The 21,232-nt window shown below is 44.5% G+C and overlaps 3 protein-coding genes across 7 annotated transcripts in view; 2 read left to right on the top strand and 1 right to left on the bottom strand.

Moving 5' to 3' along the window:
* The window catches only part of RRN3 (RRN3 homolog, RNA polymerase I transcription factor), a 28,351-nt gene extending 22,562 nt beyond the window's left edge, over positions 1-5,789 (top strand). For both annotated transcript variants that reach the window (XM_082670412.1, XM_082670411.1), the window contains exons 16-18: positions 1,581-1,733; positions 2,713-2,800; positions 3,698-5,789. In XM_082670412.1, coding sequence (XP_082526538.1) covers positions 1,581-1,733; positions 2,713-2,800; positions 3,698-3,859 — 403 coding nt within the window. In that variant the 3' untranslated portion in view covers positions 3,860-5,789. The remainder of the gene's footprint in view (positions 1-1,580; positions 1,734-2,712; positions 2,801-3,697) is intronic.
* Positions 5,790-7,309: 1,520 nt separating this feature from the next.
* NTAN1 (N-terminal asparagine amidase) lies at positions 7,310-21,200 on the top strand. 4 transcript variants are annotated; one of them, XM_082669759.1, is made up of 10 exons: positions 7,310-7,514; positions 13,017-13,038; positions 13,196-13,261; positions 13,546-13,654; positions 15,534-15,607; positions 17,200-17,253; positions 17,800-17,853; positions 18,898-18,995; positions 20,326-20,439; positions 20,857-21,200. In XM_082669759.1, the coding sequence occupies exons 1-10, from the start codon at positions 7,434-7,436 to the stop codon at positions 21,034-21,036; spliced, it is 852 nt and encodes a 283-aa protein (XP_082525885.1). In that variant the 5' UTR covers positions 7,310-7,433; the 3' UTR covers positions 21,037-21,200. The 4 variants fall into 4 exon arrangements, with proteins under 4 accessions (XP_082525885.1, XP_082525884.1, XP_082525887.1 ...); XM_082669758.1 differs by having other exon boundaries at positions 13,017-13,119; XM_082669761.1 differs by lacking the exon at positions 13,017-13,038.
* PDXDC1 (pyridoxal dependent decarboxylase domain containing 1) overlaps positions 20,434-21,232 on the bottom strand; it is a gene marked incomplete at its 3' end in the record, with an annotated part of 50,014 nt that continues 49,215 nt past the window's right edge. Inside the window, exon 24 of the mRNA XM_082669757.1 lies at positions 20,434-20,493. Coding sequence (XP_082525883.1) covers positions 20,434-20,493 — 60 coding nt within the window. The remainder of the gene's footprint in view (positions 20,494-21,232) is intronic.

The raw sequence follows: 21,232 nt of genomic DNA, 5'->3' as shown, positions 1-21,232 counted from the left end.
CAAAGCAGAGGCAGCTGCCCGTAGAATATTCATGGGGTGGGAGTAGAGGGCTGCAGTTGAGGAGCAGACTGGCCAGAGAGGCTCTAGATCTGGGGTTTGGGGTTAGCATGGACGTTAGGAGTAAGACGTGAGGCTGAGAGCAAGAGGTCGAAATAAAGGTCTGTGTCAAGGAATTTATGTATCATTCTGTAGCTACTGCTTCTGCTATATTGACTCATATAGCTGTATTTTGATTTCGACTGCTGCGTAATGTTCTCATAATTTTAAAACATCGATTCTTTGTTGGGATTTAAGCTGTCTTCCTTTTTCAGTGTGGGTGCATGGTTGTGTGTGTGTCCTGGTACACAGGCACATACTTCTTGTCACCCAGAAGTGCAGTTGCTGGGTTGTAGGAGGTGCACATCTTCACTTCTACCGAATATTGCGAAGTACTCCAGTGTGGTTTGGCCATTTAACACCAAGAGTCAAATGTGATCCTTGGCTAATGGAACAGAAATGAACATATGGTGCTTAAAATAGCAGTAGTGACCTAAGAGCCTGAGAACAGATACCTGAATGAATACCGTGGGAGGGAGGGTGGGAGGGGGAGCGTTGGCAAAGGTGAGCTAAATCTTCCTCTCAAAGAAGTGGCCCAGTGAGTGATTTTTGAAGTTCCTAAGTCATAACCACCAGGGAGTTTGACAACATATGGTCCTGTTGGGCTTTGTTGTTGTTGTTTTTAAAATTAATTAATTAATTAATTTTTGGCTACGCTGGGTCTTCGTTGCTGTGCATGGGCTTTCTCTAGTTGCGGCAAGCGGGGGCTACTCTTCGCTGCAGTGCGAGGGCTTGTCATTGCAGCGGCTTCTCCTGTTGCGGAGCACGGGCTCTAGGCGCATGGGCTTCAGTAGTTGTGGCTCACGGGCTTAGTTGCTCCGCGGCATGTGGGATCTTCCCGGACCAGGGCTCGAACCCATGTCCCCTGCATTGGTAGGTGGATTCTTAACCACTGCGCCACCAGGGAAGTCCTGGTCCTATTGGTTCTTATCGCAAGTTTTTCTGTCCATTTAACTGTGTTCACTCACTATGCCTTTTCTTTTCTTTAGCATTTTCTGAGGTTGTGATTCAGTAAACCCCATGGCTCTCCCTTAGTACCCTCCTTAATATCTTCAACAGCCAAGTGTCTCCACCAACAACCCATATCTCCTCTCAGTGAATCCTGAATCCCTTTTTCACCAACCCACTAATTCTTACAAACAGTAAAAAATAAGTAAATACAGCTACATAATTCTGTAAACTAAAAGAATTACCGTGAATGCATTAATTTTTAGTGAGTTCTGCCTAATTAGTAATCTAAGCCCACTCTCATATTCTTAAAGTGATAGCACATATTCTTTCTCCTTCGCTAACTTGTAAATAGTAGGCCCAGAGGACTGTACCCTAAAAGCATTACTTTCTACTTTATGTTATTTTTTTTCTTGTAGTTGTTATGTTCAATAAGATCTATATAGTCGGGGTAGTTGTCACACATGAACGGGCGTGTCCATGCAGAGTAATTCCAGCACATTAATGCCTCTGTCTGTGTTGGTTTTATTCCACAGCAAATACCAGCTTGTTTTCTGCTACACCCTCATTGAGAGGAACAACCGCCAGATGCTGCCAGTTATCAGAAACACTGCTGGGGGGGACTCAGTGCAAACCTGCACGAACCCACTTGACACTTTCTTCCCCTTCGATCCTTGTGTACTGAAGAGGTAGGTACACTTAGACAGTCGACCTTTTGATGGTGAATTTAAATGCGGTGTGTACGTGCCTTTACCAGGATCGGGATTTGGGATTTCTTTGTGGTGAGTGACCCTTCTGGTCGTTGATAGGGTCTCGTGGTCTCCTTGCGTGTTTTCCAGGCCCAGTGTGGAGAAGCCTGTTCAAGGCTGCTGAGGGTCGTGGCACACGAGGGCTTGCAGGTCTCTCCTTCAGTAGGAGCCCAGATTGACACCAAGAGGTTTTTGTTTTTCTTGAAACCTGTTGGTTTAAAAATACAAGAGGCTGGGGATAGAGGTACCTGGATAGGGAGGATGCTGCCTTTTCTTGGCTCATAAATTTCTGCCAAATGACTTGTTCCTTCTTCTAGAGACCACATCCCATGCTGTTGCACAGGATAAGCAAATGCCAAGTGATTTATCTGGATGGGTAGTTCTGGAAAACCCCCAGGCCAGTCTTAACTTCAAATGTATATATATATATATATATATAAGGAAGCAGGATTTCTGCTTATGACAGTTTGTAACTAACAACACAATGATTTGGGATTATCTGGTCCCCCAAGTCTTGGTTGACTGAAACCAGATTGGTCTTTTTACCCAGATTTATTTTTAGTAAATGACTATAGGAATATTAAAAAGGAATTTCCAGAATAATATAATTTCACCTTCATTTGGACATATTATAACTCACTGTTAATCTTTGCAAAGTTGAGAAGTAATTTCACTTGAAAATGAAAAGTTGAGAAACAGTAGGTGTAATACTCCATCTACGTGAGTGGATGAACTCTTACAAAGAAGGAGCCCCGTTAGTTACAGAACCTACATAGGATATTTTTGGACACTATTATTATTTGAGCGATAGTTTTTACTTCTTCATTTTGGGTAATGAGTCTTGTGAGAAAAGAGTTAAATATGTGGTGACCTTTGCTGTAGTATTTAATTTGAGTTTGAAACCTGATCTTCTTGACAGGTCCAAGAAATTCATTGATCCTCTTTATCAGGTATGGGAAGACATGAGTGCAGAAGAGCTTCAGGAGTTTAAGAAACCCATTAAAAAGGTAACTTTATGATTCAACATACTTTCTGGGACTCTCCTATGTGGTTACAGAGCACAGTCAAATAGTTAATAGCAATGTTACACTTGAAAAATACTACATTTGTTCATTCTGCCTTTACAGAATTCCAAGCCCAGGTTGTGTTCTTACGAGAATAGTGTTTGTTTTTTAATGAATTGTTCAAACCAGACACTTCACATGCTGACTTTGGGAAGTGAAGGGTAAATAAAAGTCGGCTTAACACATTTAGATCTCTACCACTTGATCGTTACTACCAAGTAACAGTCTCAGATTTGCTTACTGTTGAAATGTTCCCAGAAGTTAACATTAATTTTGTAGGTTTTCATGAATAGGTGGTGAAGATGCAGGTCTGCAGCATGTCCTCCAGTGCGTGGCCATGGGGCTGAGGCAGCTATTGCCAAAGGAGAAAATTAGAATCCAATAATAAAAAATGTCACCATTTGTTTCTTTGTGGTGCATTCATTTATGTATTAAAAGTCAGCTTTAATGTGCCTGTCTTCTTTTTTATAAGTAATCATTGGAAAGCTCTTTTTAGTTTTATTCTTTCTTTAAATTTTGCGTTTGAGGAGGATGGTCATTCATTCATTCATTCACATTATGTTAGATTGAGCAAGAATGACATATCATGTTACCTGCCCTCGTTGAGCTTAAAATCTGTTCAAAAACAAAAAATCAGACTTTAAACAAACACAACGTGTGATGAGCAGTTGTGCGGACGGTTCATAATAAAGAAGTGTGCATTGGGAAGCGTTCGAAATTAAGATTCTTTTCCTTCACGTTTGTCTTTCCAGAAGTAGCACATTCCTGAGGAAAGGGATTCTTGAAAGCATTTCAAACTGCCACTTGAGATCTTGTTGATAATCTCTGTTCTTTGTGCAGGAGATGGTGGAAGATGAAGAAGATGATTTTTTGAAAGGTGAAGCTGGGATTACACCGAGCTCCTTTGATGCGCATTTCCGCAGTCCTTCAAGCAGTGTGGGCTCCCCACCTGTCTTATACCTGCCAGACCAGTCCCCCATGATCACAAGGATTTGTGATTGAGACTGACATTCCTCCTGTCGTGCCCTTCAGTACCAAGGTTCATACTGTTTGAGCATCGCGTTGAACTAGAGCGAGTACGTGCTTCAGGCATCTCACTTTCAAGTTAGACTTACTCTAATGTCTGAACAGACGTGGTTGGGTTTTTTGTTTTGTTTTTGTTTTTTCTGTTTTGCTCCTGTACAGACAAAAGGAAAAGACAGGGGCTTCCCTGGTGGCGCAGTGGTTGAGAGTCCGCCTGCCGATGCAGGGGACACAGGTTCATGCCCCGGTCCGGGAAGATCCCACATGCCGCGGAGCGGCTGGGCCCGTGAGCCATGGCCGCTGAGCCTGCACGTCCGGAGCCTGTGCTCCGCAGCGGGAGAGGCCACAGCAGTGAGAGGCCCGCGTACTGCCAAAAAAAAAAAAGAAAAAAAAGGAAAAGACAGAATATCATGTGCAATATTTTACAGTGGAGTTGATGATAAGTGTTGAAAGCTTGGCTCATTTGTTTAATGTATACATTTTTTTGTTACAGCTTTTTGACATAATTATTGTGAAATTTCTAATATCAGCAACAGCCTATTTTAACAGATTGCATTTCTAACGAGGTTTTTGTCAGAGCCATACTTACAGGACTTTGTTGATATGATATCTTTTCACTGAAAAATCCTCAAGGACACTCTTTGAAGTCTTCAGAATGAGTTTCTTTTGGATACGCTGTTTCCCCTCTGCTGTAACTGTATTTGTGTTCCGCGGTTTCAGTGGGGTGCAGAGAAGATAGCAGCAAAGTGTGGGGAGGGGGCCAGGGCTGGTCCTGGATGCTGCAAGTTGGAGCTGGCACTGAAGGAGATCTCCAGGGACTTCAGAAACTAATAAAAGCCTAGAGGGACGAGAGAGGATTTAGAGAAACAGAATCAGACACATCGTACATTTGTGAGTGTAAAAATGGGTTTAAAAGAAAAAAGGAGTTCCAGGTAAATGTAATTCACATTGACTGAAGTAGGGTTGGACTTTTATAAAACACAGCTCACAGTGTTTTACCCTGACGCTCCCAGAAGTGCTGTCAGGACTGGAACTACTTGTAGTGGAATGTAGTATTGATCATTGAGAATTTCTTTGTCCAAAAGTAGGGGAAGAGAGGGGATTTTAGGTTATTTGGTGGAATGGTTTTGCTAGCAACAGTAGGTCAGGGTTACAGCTACAGTCCCTGTCTACTGACTGTTCGTACCATGGATGCCAGCTCAGTGAAATCCTCTGGCGAGGCTCTTTTTGTATTTTTATAACTAAACACTGGGAGAGAGGAGTCTAAACAACCTCGCTGTATGATAAATTTGTGCAAGCGCTGCTAGTCATTTTGAAGCTCCTGCATATTTTAGCTTCATTCCTTATTTGTGTACTTGTTATTTGTGAAAACGGACACCTTTAAATATATTTATTTTTCTGCCACTTTCCTATTCTTTATTTAAAGGCAAGTGATATTTTCTTGATCACAAATATTTTATAATGAAATACTTTCTCTTTCCTAGGGCTTTGTATGCTCTCATATATTTACATTGATGGCAATGTAGAGTTTGAATTTCAGTCTGTAAATATGTTTTTGGAAAATAGAAATTTTTATTGTTTTAAAAAGTTTTGGGTATTGGTGATTTTCTTTTGGTGACTTGGTGGAAAGTTGTTTGAGAGCCTTTAGGTTCTCTGTTTTTTTAACTGCTGACAAAAAGGTAGGATTTTTGTATAGTGGATAAAATGAGTAATTGAAAATGTGTCTGTAGAAATTAACAGTAAGTGGGGTCTTTGTGAGTTGAGAAGTAGTTTTAATGTAGAAGTATTTAGACAAATAAGTCAAAAATTTCAAAGGAGTTTGAGAAAAAAAAATACTGTGAAAATAAAACAATGACATGGTTAATCTGGAACTTTTGTCCTTATGCCAATACAGGGAGGTACCCCAATAAAGAAGCTTCTCATGTAAATGTTCTTTTGACTCCTGTGTTTTTTCTATTTTATATTTATTGATCTACTGTATTAAAGCACCGTTTTGCCATAGAAAACTGCAACTGAGACTTTACTTAATTGATACTATATTAAAGAGGCAAAAGTAATGCCAGTGTGATTGCAAGTACTCAAAAATAATTGCATACTGGTGATGAGAATGGCTTCCAGGTGCATCTGAAGTGTCACTGACTCCTTGATCACACCCAACGGGTCCAAGGAAAACAAACACTTCCAAAAAGTTACATGCTTTTAAGGAACATCTGTGCAAAAAAAAAGTTGTTTAATCTCCTTGGGAATTATATATGAAAACAGGATTTTCCTATCCCTCTTACTCAAAAGCAGGTTTTCAACTTGGGTAGGAGTTCCAGGGTCCATGATTTTGTTTGTCTGCTATGGGCAGGTCTTCTTTAATGAGAAGTGGCCAATTCATACAAGTGTGAAAGGACCAGTGTCATGAGTGTCAGACCTGTCTTCTCTTTCTAATCAGCTGTGTGACCTTGAGCAAGTTACCTAGCCTCTCTCTGAGCTCCACTTTGAAAATAAAAGTGGAAATTACTAATACCTACTTTATGGTTGTGAGGATTTGATGAAAATGCACGTAAAGTCAGCTGTTTGGTTACCTTGTGAGAAAGTCTAGTTAAGCTGGAAGCATTTTCATGGAAAGGTCTTTACAAGGCAAAGATAACTTCCGTTTCACCTGTATTACCTACTTAGTACCAACTTAATCTCAACTGGAGGGGAAGGGCCAGAGGGCTCCACCTGCCAGGCAGTGCTTATTACAGCATCCTGTAGACATTCTAATAGTTTTTGCTCTGTGTGAAGTGGGGCCTCTTTTTCGTCCCACCAGTCTTTTGTAAAATTATTTTTGTTAATGTGGAGTTGGATCTATTTGGGTAATATTTCCAAGTTTTAGAATAGCTAAAACTATTTTAAACTCAAATAAGGTGAGAAGTCTCACGCCAGGGTACCTGTCCTCAGTAGGGTCTGTAGGGTATCTTGCTGATCTTTACTCTCAGGGTTCTTAGCCCATCTATGAGTGTCAAGCACCAGGTGTTATTAATGATTTCTGAATGTGTGGAGCTAGCAAACTTTAGGCTCCATTTTCCCAGTTTAAGACAGGTTGTGTTTACTATTAAATACAATCCTATGGCGCAGAACGGCAGGTTCGGAAACTCGGAAAACTTGCTCAAGGTCACTATGGGAAGTGGCACAGCCGGGATATGAACCTAGGCAGGCGGCGACCCCAGAGCCCGCACTCAGGCCAGGTTGGCTGAAATGTGAGCCACGCTTTCAGAACTACATTTCCCAGCGCCCCTAGCGGAGGCGGGGCACTCCCTCCCGTTTGGACTACGTTTCCCATGGGGCCATGCGCCACCCCCCCCCCCCACCACCATAGATTTCCTCAGCCTCTTGGGGCTGCACCGCTTCCGTCGGACTCCACTTCCCGGTGGCACCCGCGGCTGGGCGCGGCGGCGGAGCGGCCCGAGAGAGAGGGCGAGGGCGAGGGCGAAGGCGAAGGCGAGGGCGGGGGCAGGGGCGGCGGGCGGCCCGCGGCTGAGGAGGCCACCGCCTCCCTGGGCCTGCCGGGGCGGCCGCCTTCGCGATGCCGCTGCTCGTGGAGGGGCGGCGAGTGAGGCTGCCGCAGTCCGCTGGGGACCTCGTCCGAGCCCACCCGCTTCTGGAGGTGAGCAGGGCCCGGGCGGGGGGCTTCGAGGCTGGCCCGAGGGAATCCGCAGGCGGTCCAGAGCCCTCCTCACCCCGCCGCCACCACCCGCTCTCCCCGAATCAGGCTCGAAACTTGGCGCAGCGTAGGTGTTATCGGCACATCCGGAGCCCAGGCCGCCGGCAGCAGAGTTTCTGCCCTCGCTTGAGGCATCTGTGGAGCTTTTACCTTCTTTGGACCTTAGAGGGCATCTGCTGAGGCCCCTCTTTTCCAAAGGAGGGAACGGGGGCCCAGAGAGGTTAGGTGACTTGTCCAGGGTCGCCCAGCACCGCGGCTTGAGGACACCCCGGGACCCCCTTTTTCCAGACAGGGCGGTCCCAATCTCCAATCCGGACTTGGCCCGTTTAGGCAAATCTGGGCAGCGCCCTTGCTCTTTCCCTCGCCGGGGATCCCCACCCGTGGTGAGCGCGGCATCGTCCTTGGGTCCTCAGGAAGCAGGAGGTTTTCTGGGGTGGGCAGGGGCATCCTGGCGGGTCGCCTAGTCTTCTAGACCCGGGATCTGGGGCTCCCGGTTAGTTTCAGTCGGAAGAAAGGGCCCTATTTTCACCCAGCTGGGGCGTGTTGAGGAACCACACCCTATGGAAGGGTTTTTTGTTTTGTTTCCTGCTTTTGTCCTTAGATGGACCTCTGAACCCTTAGTCCAAGCTTATGCAGAGACTGTTTAGAAAAGGGTTCTTACTGTAAAAAAAAAAAAAAAAAAAAAATCCGAACCAAACCTCCCACTTGCCCCAGATCCAGTTAAGGGGAAATCAACCATTTCATTGATTTAAGAGATTCATGTTGAGCCTCTAATGTACGTTGCCTATGGTGTTTGCCTCTTTCCCCACAATCAGGACATTTATAGGGTGGGGATGTTTTTTAATCACAGGGTGGCTCAAATACCATGACTGTTAATTAAGTGCCATAAAGGGAAAAAAAAATGCCCCTTTTCACTCTGCAGAGTGAAGCCGGGGAACCAGATTGAGTCTGTAGGCTTAGGGAAGGTATTTTTGGGTTTTCTTTTGTAACAGTTGCAGGGTGATTTTGTCTGCATGCTTGTTTTGTTTATTTTCCTTTGGTCTGGCCCCCAGAATGTAAGCTTCCTGAAGGCAGACAGTGTGTCTTTGTATCCTCAGAGCCTAGGGCAGTCCCTGTCAGTGAATCTGTGCTTTGTAAATATTTGTTACACAAATGTCTGAGCAGAATGACCCCTGAAAATGACCCAAAAGATGGGGGGGGGGTGTTACTGACAGGGAAAAGAGGACAACTCTGTGTGGTTCTCAACTTGCATTTCAAGAAAACAGTAGTGATATTAGCCAACACATATGGGGCACCTAGCAGACACTAGGTTAAGTGTTAAATACTTTCCTTGTACTGTGTCACTGCCACACCATGAACTGGTGTAGTTGGGAGTACGACTCACCAAGGGAGAAAAATTGCAGCTGCCTAAAGAATATAGGTGGCACCCTATTTTTACGTCTGCTTGAAATTTTCTATGATAAAAAGTTAGATCAGTGTCCAAGGCAGCCCCCTAAGTGTGTAGAGAGGGGGGAATGAGATGAGATACCAGGGCGGCTGGACCCCTAGAAGGGAGGTTTGGCCTCTCTGGGGAGACGTGGCCTAGAAATGCTGTGTAGTGGGGACCAGTTTGCCTTACAGGAACGGGGGGGCGGGGGTGGGGGCACTTCCATCTCAGCAGCCTAAGGGAAGAGGGGGAGGGCATTCTAGCTGAGCAAGCTGGACTGTGCCCCGTGGCCCCTGGGCGGGAGGGGAAGGGCCCCGAAGGCGGGTGGACTGGCCCGTTTCCCTGGCAGAGAGGGCAGGAGGGGCAGAGTGGAAGATAAGCTGGGAGGGGTAGGTCGTACCTACGTGGCAGGGGTTTAGATGGATCTTTCAGCTGACATGCAGTGTGGAGAAATGAAAGGTTTAATTATTTTTTTAAATAACAAGTAGTGTTCCCTTGGTAAGAAAATAGAAATTATAAATCTCAAAAAGAAGAAAAAAGAATCTGTGACCACAGCCATGCTTCACGTTTTGCTATACTTTTTTACATGATAGCATTACTATATATTCTGTTCTATAATGTGTCTTTTTCATGTGACAGTAGGTTGTGAGTATGCAGTAGCAGCACTTACAAGCCTGTCCATAGCTATGCTTAGCATAGGATAAAAGTAACAACAGCAACAATGATAGCAATGCCGTGGAACTTGCTGAGCATCCCAGCCCTAGGAAGCAGGTACTGCTCCTGTTCCCATTTTACAGATGGGGACTCTGAGGCACAGAGGGTGGAGTAAATTGCCCAAGATCCCACATCCTGTGAGTGGTGAAGCCTGAATCACAACCCAGGTGGTCCGCCTTTGCCTCTAGAGCAGCAGTGCTCAATATGTTAGCCACTGGCTGCATGTGGCGATTTACATTTAAGTTAATTAAAATTTAATAAAATTTAAAAATCAGCTCCTCAGTCACAGTAGCCGCGTTTCAAGTGCTCGACAGCCACGTGTGGCCAGTGGCTGCTGTATGAGACAGGGCAGGTACAGATCCTTGCCATCGCTGCAGCAAGCGCCTTTGGGCGGTGCTGTGTAGAGCCTTTGTTCTTAACCAGTCACTGGATGCTCAGGAACTGGTCCTGCGGCCTCTTGAGAAACAGTCCCATGGAATTCCACGTAACTTCGTTCCTGCCTTTAAGCATGCGCAATATTTATGCTCTTTCCCCATTAGGAACGTTCACAGAGCTAAATCTCTATAAACCCCTGTAATTATTCCTCAGAAGGGTTTTTTTGAGCAGAAAAGCGGGGTCAGGACAGGGGACCAGAGGTGGGGAATGGTGACAGCCACCCCCTACAGACCTGCTGTCAGTTAATCCTCCCGCAGCCTAAGGAGTGGCCGTCATCAGCCCCGTTTCCCAGAGGAGGGGACAGAGCACCGAAGCTCAGCCTAATGCCCAGGTCACTGGCTCAGGGAGAGGCCCCCGGGCACTATATTGTAGGAATTTAGGTGTAAGGGAAGAAAGGACTGAAATGAGGTAGCGCCCAAGGGGTGGGAGGAAGGCTCAGTTCTGAGGGCTGCGCCTGGCGGCACTCTCATACTTGCTCTCCCGTTTTCTTCAAATTTCAGTGTCACTCATAAGTAGCTTTCTGGGGACACAGCCACGGCCACTTGTCATGTGTCATCTATGCTGCTTTCACGCTGAGGAGCTGAGACCGCACGGTCTGCAAAGCCCAGGATACTTATTGTCTGGCCCTTTCCTGAAACAAGTGTACTGACCCCTGCGTTAAGAGAACAGTGCCATCCGATAGGGATTGGGAAATGAGGATGAGCCGTAGCAGGGAGAGACTGAGGGAAAAGATATTTTTTCGTGAATCTGAGCGTCCAGCGAATAAAAAAAGTTCAGAAAAAGTTCAGAAAACGACTGCTTTTATTTCAGAAAGGATGCGAGTTTATAAAGTAGGACTGTGTGTTTTTCCACAGAGGAGAACTTTGGCTAACCTTTTTTCATTTTTTAAAGTGAAAGACGAAAGCAACGTTGCTGTTTTCACTTTCTGGCCATTCTCTCTCCTGATAATTTGTGCTTCTGTTTCTCTGGGAAATAGTAGGAGCTGTGTCGATGAGAGACATTGTGATTTTTGGTCTTGGGCACGCAAGTGATAATTCATTTCTCAGAAATAGCTTTGCTTTTGGGTGGTGACCAAGTTGTGAAAATAAGTGGTAAAAATTTGCCGTGACTTCTCCCTCCCCCTCCCCGAAAAGAACAAAAAGAGGTAAGTATTAAAGGAATAATAAAAAGGAAATTCTGCATTCTCCTTTATCGTATCTTGAATTAAGGTGAGAAATGGCGTGAAAATGAAAAGTGCTTACTGCTATGAGGTGTTGTGAGTTTTTGCACAATTGGCTGCATCTCTTTCTCCCAGACTCAGCCGTCCGATCACACACTGCACTTCACTCAGTCCTTAGTTCCTTTCTTCTTTAAAAAATTTTTTTTATTGAAGTATAGTTGATTTATACTGTTAATTTCTGCTGTACAGCAAAGTGATTCAGTTATATATATACTCTTTCATATTCTTTTACGTTATGGTTTATTACAGGATATTGAATATAGTTCCTTGTGCTGTACTGTAGGACCTTGTTGTTTATCTATCCTATATATAATAGTTTGCATCTGCTAATCCCAACTTAGTTCCTTTCTTAAGTGGAGGGGCCAGTCTCACTATAACTGCTGCCTTGCTTCCAATTAATGAAAGTTTATTAAAAGAGAACCCTCTAGAACTCGTCAAGTGTATTGTCATGTTTTTTTACATCTCTTGTATTTTGTTAAGTAAGCAAGTACTAACCTAAATTAGCACCAACAGTGAGGAATGGCCAGAAGCCAGTATAAGACCATAAAAATATTCCCTGGTCTAGACAGTACACAAGCTCTGTATTTGCACACGTGGTTAGGAAATTGTTTATTGAGGAGTTTATTTGTTGCAAGTAAGAAGAAAATTATGAAACATTTTAGTGATGCCTCAATTTGATGTTTTTGAAGAAAAAAAAGTTTAGTTCTCATGAAAGAATTAACCACCTGAGTTTTTTCCCCCCAGGCTTACTAATAGTTTATACAAATATTCAATTAGTCAGAATTTTCACACCTAATATTAACCTGTCTTTTCATAAATTTGCTTATTTATGAGGGCTCCTTTTTGGTTTTCTACTTTAATAACATAATTACATCATAAGACATTTGGAGAATAGAGCGACAGTTTAATGACTTGTGTTTGCCCTGTTCTAACACAATCATGGTTATATTGGTGAATTTCCTTCCAGTATTTTTCCCTATATGTGGTGACATTTTTAGCATTGTTGTATTAACAGCATATTTGCAGCTTAAATTTTTTTACTTGAATCTTGCTCTTCAGTTTATATTTCTAAGCTCTTTTCCCATAGTCTTCATTTTTTCATGTCTGTGCAGTTAGCAGTTGTGAGTTGGTTCTGCATAATTTACTTGCCTTTTCTGTGGTTGTCCCCAGCTTTGTGCCATTCTCGATAACACAGGGATTGAGTGCATTTTAGGTTATTTCCACAGTACAGATTTCCAGAGGTGGGAATTACTAGATTAGGAGACAGGTAAGGTCTGGATCCCTCCTCCTCTTTAAAGAAAGTGAAGGTCTGTGATTTCTGAGCCACCCAATCCACTAGTCCATATGATCTGATTCTCTTTACAATTGTAAAGAATGGGGAAAGATTTTTGCATCTTATTTCATAGGTACTAGGGTCTTGTTCTATAGGGTGAAAAAAGAACAGAACTTCCTTGTTTCCTTCACATTGTTCCACATGGTAGTTACTGCTGCTGCCTTTTTATTTTAGCTTTTCTGTCAGATAATACACACACCTCAGACCTCACAAGTGTGTGTTTCCCACGTAGGGCACACTTTGGCTCTCTCCACCTCTCTAGTCACTCAATCCTCACTAATTTCCATCACTATTTTATTTTTTTTTTTAATTAAACAGGAAAGAGCCAGACTTCTCAGAGGTCAGTCTGTTCAACAAGTGGGACCCCAGGGCCTTCTGTATGTTCAGCAAAGAGAGCTTGCAGTGACCTCCCCAAAGGATGGTAGGTTAGGAAGCAGTGAATTGGGCGTTATCCCCAAAGGCTATTGGATATTTTATTTTATTTCTTTTTTAAACAGGCTCCATCTCCATTCTGGGTTCTGATGATGCCACCACTTGTCACATTGTGGTCCTGAGGCACACAGGTATGATGAGAGAGATGAAGGAAACCGTTAACTTAAACGGACCCGACACGTGGGACCATGAATTTCTCGATTTGCGTTTCCTGGCTCCGCTTACCTCTTCTCCATCTGCATGGCCCCTCCCTGTGGCCCTGGTCAGATGGGTTGGCTGGGCAGCCCAGACGTCTCTATTTTTCCTTTTACAGGCTGTTCAAAGATGAGGCGGTCCGAATGGACAGGCGTAGACCTGGCCTGCTGCCCGAGTTCTCATCGGGAATAACATGAGTCGTTTCACCCTTGTTCTTCAGGTAATGGGGCTACCTGCTTGACACATTGTGACGGAACTGACACCAAAGCTGAGGTCCCCTTGATCATGAACTCCATAAAATCCTTTTCCGACCACACTCAATGTGGAAGGTGAGCTCCACGCTACTCTGTTTTGTGATATTGGGAACTTGACACCATCACATAGAGGGAACAGCCGTGGCAGCTGTTCCAGCAACGTGGCCTGTCACCAGCACAGTGGCCGCCTGGTCCCCCTGGAGCAGAGCGTGGCCCAGCGTCGGCCCCTCGTCAGTAGTTGCTGAGGGAGTGAATGGGTGGCGGGTACGAGGGGAGGTTTGACTTTGAATCTGTAGTTCTGTTCTCAGTAATGTCCTCTTAGATGTCCGTTTTGCGGACATTGCCTTGTTACACCCCAGCGGTGGAATCTCTTCATTCTTTCAGCAGTTGTTTGTTGAACGTTTCCTGTGAACTAGAACTTGTTTTAGGGACATAGCAGTGAATGGAGTAGACAAACCCTGCCCCCGCGGGGCTCATATTCCATAGCAAGGAGATGTCAGCAAAACAGGATTTTAACGGTGGACAGGGCTCTGAGGAAAACAGGGCTGGGGAGGAACCGGAGATGGCCGGGAGGAAGGGGGTGCAGTTCTCAGTGTCATGGATTCTGTATGACAGCTGACGCCTGCCCTGGGTGTCCACCACAGCGCCCAACCCTCTCACCGGTGACAGAAAGCATGACCACCTGTTTCACATGTGCGGCCCCGAGATTCAGCTTCCCAGAGTCACAGGGTTAGTTAAACGGGAGGCCCATGACCCCAGCCTGGCTGTCTGGCTGGTACTCACGCCTGTCCTCTCCCCTTTCTCTCTCGTTGGCGGGCCTGGCAGGCATCTCATCTTATTTGAAGTCTAAGGCAGCAGTTCATTTGAATGAACTAGTCATATGCAAGTTCTTAGAATTCCAGGGCTTTAAAAGACCAGCCTCTCTGTTCTGAGTTTCACTAATGTAACACAGAGCAGTTTTAAAATTTAACTCTTCTCCTGCCAGGTCTGCGACAGGCTGGGCTAGCCTCATGGCTTTGTGGCTTGTGCAGTCGCCAGACTGCTGGGCCCTCCAGGTTACGTAGCCGGACTGGGCCATGGGCCCAACTCCGTGATTCTCAGCACACAGTTGTGAGATAGAAGATGTCATGAGGCGACTTGATGCTTTGCCCTGTGCTGCTGATGCAGAAGATTCTGGTTCATTCCTCAGGAGGATTTCGTCTGTCAGTAGAAGGGATGTGAAATACGGCCACACTTTCCCAAGCTCTGGTTGCCAGGTTGTCATAGGCTGAGGACCAGGGGTTAGCAGAGAAGTGTGCATGGGGCACTCAGGGTTAACAAAGTTAGTGTGGTCTTTCCAGCTGTAGGGCTTCCTACCTGGAGCTTTGCTGTGCATGGTGACTCCCTTAGGGAGTAGGCAAGGCTTCCCAAACTTATTTAACCCCAAGAACACTTTTTTCTGTTTCATGAGGCCAGTGTTCAGGGGAACACACTTTGGGAAAAGCTGGTGTTGTAGATAAGCATGTGCTTTAGACACAGACGCAGTTTCCTTCTCTGTGAAACGGAGATGCAAACCCATCTCTCCACGACGCTGGGTGGTAGAGAAGACGGCGTCTGTGCAGGGAAGGTGTCAGTCCCGCCCTTCCCAGTTCTGCACCCCAGGTCCTCTTAGGCTGAGACTTTTAAGAGGTTTTGGAAGCATCCCGCTCGGGGCAGGTCCATTGTGTGACATGGTTGTCTTCTTCCAGAGCAGCCTTTTTCACCCTGTGCCTCGAGGTGGCATCATGTTGGTGTTAAGACACAGCTCCGCTCGGCCCCCAGGCACCCGGGCAGGGTCCCAGTGTGCCACATGGGTTCTTGTGCATGTGCTGAGGTGTAAACGGGGCCCGGGAGCCGAGAGCTAAAGTTCACAGCAGACCCAGCACACGCTGTCCCGTGCTGTTCGGCCTCTGACCACCTCCTGTCTCTTTGCCAGGCTGGAAGTGCACCTCGTGGGCGGCTTCAGTGATGACAGGCAGTTGTCACAAAAACTGACTCATCAGCTTCTTAGTAAGTTCACTTTCTTCCTCAAATTTGATAAAAATATGTATCTATTTTTGCTTAGATAAAAATCCCCATTAGTACAGAACCCAATTAGTATCTATTTTTGCTTAGATAAAAATCCCAATTAGTACAAAATCCCAATTATTAGTACAGTACAAAGGGGTGCACCTGCTTGGAGCCACACAAACTGCTCAGCTTGGAATCTTCCATAAAGACAGGATAGCAAAGAGCTAAATGCTTAGAGGTAATGGGATGGGGACAAGATTTTCTTTCAAAATAGCAGGTGATGCATCCCAAAATAGCAAGTGCTGTGAATTGTTTGAAAACAAGAACCACCTTCTGGGCAGAAATGTCCATTTTAATCTGAAAAGAATTAAAACCCCGATAAAAGCCAATTTTTCCCCTGTTAAATTAGCAAATATTAAAAAAAAAAAAAAGATGTTCTTTGATTAACCATGAGGCAGCGAGGTGGGTGTATTCCTGCAGCACTGGAACATACTTTGGTGTAACCTGTCAGGAAAGCCATTTGGCATCATGGTCCATCATGGACCCAGTAATTCCCCTTCTGGGAATGTATTATAAGAAAATAATCTGAAATGTACACAGAGATTTATGCCCAAAGATGGGCAGTAGAATGTTATTTACAATTGGAAATAATCTAGTGTCCATTAGTAGAGGAACAGTTATATAGCCATTAAAAAATAATACTTATGAAGAGGTTTGAATTACATGAGAAAATACATATGTACAAAACAATCAGGATATAAAATTGTCTACATCTGAGCTCAGCTGTGCATGGACAAATATGGCAGGAAACATACTGAATGTTAACTGCTAGGATTATGGGCATTAAAAGCCCATACACTTATATCTTTAAAAACCCACATATTCTTTCCACTCTGCTGTATTTTCCAAATTTTTCATAATGATCAATTTTTTTATGACTGATAATCAGGAAAAAAAAGTTATTTAGGAAAAGGGTAAAAATCTTATGAATTTGTCCTCCCAGCCTCTCAGAATGGAGAGAAGAATGGAAAGCCTTGGTCGAAGTTTCCTTTGAGCTTGAGGCTAGGAGCACATCTGTCCCTTGGCAGGCAGGGTTCTGGGATCTGACCTCTGATAAGAGGCCAGGTTGTGACCGGAAGGCTAGTGGATCCGACTCTCTGTCCCCTTCTTGACTTGTTCAGCATATGCTCTGCTAATTAAAGGAACTTTTTTTTTTTTTAATTGTGTGTCAAATGCCTGAAATCTTTTGAATACTGCACACAGCTCAGAACTGGCTTACATATTGGCAGATGGATTTTGTTTTTTTTGTTTTTGTTTTAGTATTTATTTTTTTTAGGCTGTGCCGGCTTAGTTGCGGCACTCAGGATCTTCCTTGTGGCATGCGGGATCTTTTTAGTTGCAGCAGCATGTGGGATCTTCTTTTAGTTGCAGCGTGAGGACTCTTAGTTGCAGCATGCACGTGGGATCTTGTTTCCAGACCAGGGATCGAACCCAGGCCCCCTGCATTGGGAGCGAGGAGTCTTACCCACTGGACCGCCAGGAAAGTCCCTAAAGGAACTTGTTTGACATCAGTTTTTAAATTCTCATCGTAGGTGAATTTGACAGACAGGAAGATGACATTCACTTGGTGACATTATGTGTGACAGGTAAGTTCTGCCATCTTTCCCAAAGCAAAGCTGTAGATTTCGGGGATGTTTTGCCCTTGCTCTTAAAGCAGGACCCAGCATCCGTGCCTCAGTCGCAGACGGCACTGTTTGTCAAATGCTTTGATGCCTTCTGGCTTTTCCCATATCTTCTGGGATGGCCTTCCCCGCCCTTCCCACTCCAAATCCTGCTCAACCTCAGTTGAGATCCTGACCCACCCCCTTGTGTGCAACTCCTCTGTCCTTCCTTGGGATTCTCAGCAGTCTGCTCTGTACTCCTGGGAAGGTGGAGGGGCCAGATCCCGGAGAGGAGCTGCCGCCACGCGTGTAGGCGGCTGGGAGGCCCAGACTCTGGAGAGGCGGTTTGTTCGCTATAACCTTACTGCTCTGGGGCTCAGCAGGGAAACAGGGACACAGTCCCTTTCATGTTCTGATTTCCCCCCCCTTTTGCAGTGGGGACTCCTCCTTGGCCTTTATTTATGGAAAATAAAAGCGATTGTTGGTATTTATTAAAAATTGATCTTAAAATTTCTTTTTTTTACGTGTTAGAATTAAATGACCGGGAAGAAAATGAAAACCACTTTCCAGTAATTTATGGCATTGGTAAGTAGCATGTTGATCGGAGGGTTTATTGGTCTCACACTGACAAGACAAGCTCCAGTTAAAGGCCGATTCCACCAGCTAATAAGCCCGTTGCTGTCGGTGTGTCACAGCCTTAGGTTCTGATCCTGACTTCTCGGTGTATTTGCTGGGAAAGAAGCTTACCTTCTCTAACCTTTATCTACAAAATAGAGAAAACATCCACATCCTAAGGCTGTGAAAAGAAACAGGGTAGCAAATATAAAGTGTAGGCATCACCCCCATTAGGAGAAAGCTGAATGTCAGTGGTCTCTGCTCCCCCAAGAGGCCTCTCTGCTTTTTTCCAGCCGGTGCTCTGGGGGCTGGAGCAGGGCATTTGAATTTGAATCTTAGGGATTCAGTCGAATCCCTAAGAAGATTCAATTGAATCTTCTTCCCTTCTTAGGGAACTAATTAAGGTTTTGATTGAGAACAAAGATCCTACAAAGGAAAGTATGCAACCACCAGGCTAAAGAAAACCCAGAACTTTCCTCCCTCCTGTAACAGCCCCGAGGACTCCCAAGGCTGTAATAGGGTGAGCCTGCCTGTCTCTACAGAGGGCTCCTGCCATATCTGTGATATTTATTTGGCTGGGCGTTCACTGCTTTATTCTCTATACTTTGTATGTCTGAAATAGTAAAAACCAACACACAAACACCAGATTTGGCCCCAGTCCCAGGCCATGTTCGCAGCCGTGTTTGGTCACAGGGCTGACCAGCGAGGCTTTGCCACGCACTGCCTGAAGAGATGGTGCGCCTCCTGTGGGGGGGGCCCTTGGTTTGGAACCAGGTCTTACCTAGTCCAGCTCAGGCCTCAGCTCTTCTCAGCGAGATGCTTGGCTAAAGGGTTGCATTATCCCTTTCCAGGAAGGTAGATGCTACAGACACCTAAGAGTAACTTTGTTCAGTTTCCACTCTTTTCTCTCTGAGGGAGACTCATCCATATTCTATTACATGTGGTGGTAGAAGTGTGAGACTGTGCCAGCCCTTGTGGCTTTTGTCAAGGAAGTCATCCTGTTGTCCCTCACAGCTGTCAACATCAAAACCTCGGAGATCTACAGAGCCTCCTTCCAAGACCGAGGTCCAGAGGAGGAGCTACGTGCCGCACGAGCTTTAACAGGAGGACCAGTGAGTTTGATTATCATCTTTGTGTTACAGGGTTAAGGAAAAAAGGGGGGCATCAAACTCCAAAGTCTTAAGTTTTATAGACCTTAGAAATGAAAAGTTTGTCACTTCTTTAAAGTTGTACATGATCAGGAACCATCACGAACACGTCACGTAGAATAATAATGAACGTTTTCAATTATAAGCTCAAGACCCCAGTTCTCTGCCGTGAAGATGTTGGGGAGGTATGTGAACACCCAGCACCCAGATCCAAAGAGAACGAGCCCCTTTTACTTTGTAAGGACTTTACCAGTGAAGCTGCTGCAGAGAAAGGCGAGCTAAGGGGGAAGAAGAGCCTTCTCCCCTCTGCACCTCAGGATCACACTCTCCTCCGGACCAAGTAACTGAAGACCAGTTTGCTGGGATGAATTGATTAACCCCCAAAATAATCAAATCACTTTAAGACTCTGATTGCTTTAGGGTGCTTTTTAATTAAGTAACACCTTCATTTTAAAAGTTAGAAAAATAAAAACCTAAGACTTACACATTGAGGAATGGGTGAAAGAATCCTTTTAAAATGCTTAAAGTGAAAAAAATAGAAATCGCATTCAGAGCACCCAAAAGAAATCTGCTCACTTATGAAATACTGCCACTTTCATTGGAAATGTCTGGATTCAATGGTCTGTTCTGACAACCCTTTGACATTGTTAGGGTTCCTTTTGCAGCCTCTCAAGTAGCATAACAGCCTTGATTTAGCTAAGATTCAGGACATATTTCAGTCTCAGTAACCAAAATTGAACATTGCTGGTGAAGCTGAAAACTACCATTGGCACATTTGAGAATTCAGGGAATTGATCATTTGGCAAATTAACATTTTTACAAATTGGTTTTCCCCTTCTTCTGATGGGGCAATGGCATGTGTACTTTTAAGTTTCAAGGTTACTCGGGGTGTGAATAATGAGGCAGTGTTTCATGTAGCATTGAGGAGTGTGGACTTCAGTCAGACACACCTGGGTCTGGGCCTGGCCCTAACTCTTATGGACATGTGACCATGGGCAACGGGCCCGTCTCTCTGAGCCTCGGGTTTCCAACCAAAATGGGAAAAATGCCATCTTCCTGCAGGACTGTTGTCAGAACTAAACAAAGTAATGTCTGTTTCCCACAAAGTGTAGTACCAGAGAGGTGGAAAGTATTCAGTAAGTAGCAGCTTCTGTTACTTATGAGACAAAAATTGAAAGAAGCTTATCATCCAGACAAATGCCTTAATTTCAAGACTACACTGGAGCTGGCATTAAAGGTAGGGTTTAAGCTGATAACATTCCTTAAATTCTATCCTTGAAACGTTCTTTTTTAGATGATTAGTATTTACGATGCAGAGACAGAACAACTTCGTATAGGACCATATTCCTGGATGCCATTTCCCCATGTGGATTTCTGGTTGCAGCAAGATGATAAGCAAATACTAGAGGTGAGAATTTACAGGTTGGGTAAATCTTAAATCTGTGGACCTTGGTTTCCTCATCTGTAAGAAAAAAAAAAGGGATTAGACTAGATAACAGCAGCTTTTCCTTCAGTGTTTGGAGGATGCCATTGGCAGACCCTGTTTAGCTGCTGTGTCAGTCAGGGGTAAGTGGAGTCCTGGATGGACATCTACACAGGGCAGCAGTAGGCAACCAACTGTTTTGTTCTCATTAACCCAGGACACCTCGTTTCTTATGTAATTTTACAAATTACATATATATATATATATATATATATATATATAGTGATCTGAGAACAGCCTGATTAATGTTTAAGGAGCAGAGAGAGACTCTGACATCTTTATCAAAGTAGGGAACAGAGCAGGGTTCTTCTCTCATGCCCCAAATCTTGTTTGTTTTTCCAGAACCTTTCCACGTCACCTCTGGCTGAGCCCCCCCACTTTGTTAAACATATTAGATCTACCTTGATGTTTTTAAAGAAATACCCTTCTCCGGCTAACACGCTGTTTCTTGGAAATAAGGCTCTACTCTACAAAAAAAATGAAGATGGCTTATGGGAAAAGATCTCTTCTCCAGGAAGCTAAAAATAAATAGGAATTACCAAAGAAAGCAACTTTTTGGCATGACAAAAGACCACTGGTGGAGGTAGGAAAGAATATCCATTCTACATCCATTCAGTCTTAGGTCTCTTTCCTTGCTCCGTGTTTTTCAAATGACTTTAAAATAAAATCTTATTTTGGCAAAGGCATTTGTTTAGGTTTACTTTTTGGTTAGTAATGA

Source organism: Grampus griseus (assembly GCF_964374135.1).
Source record: "Grampus griseus genome assembly, chromosome: 14".
Lineage (NCBI taxonomy): Eukaryota > Metazoa > Chordata > Mammalia > Artiodactyla > Delphinidae > Grampus > Grampus griseus.
The sequence above is the reverse complement of the archived record's forward strand: the minus strand, read 5'-3'. Positions and strand labels throughout refer to the sequence as shown.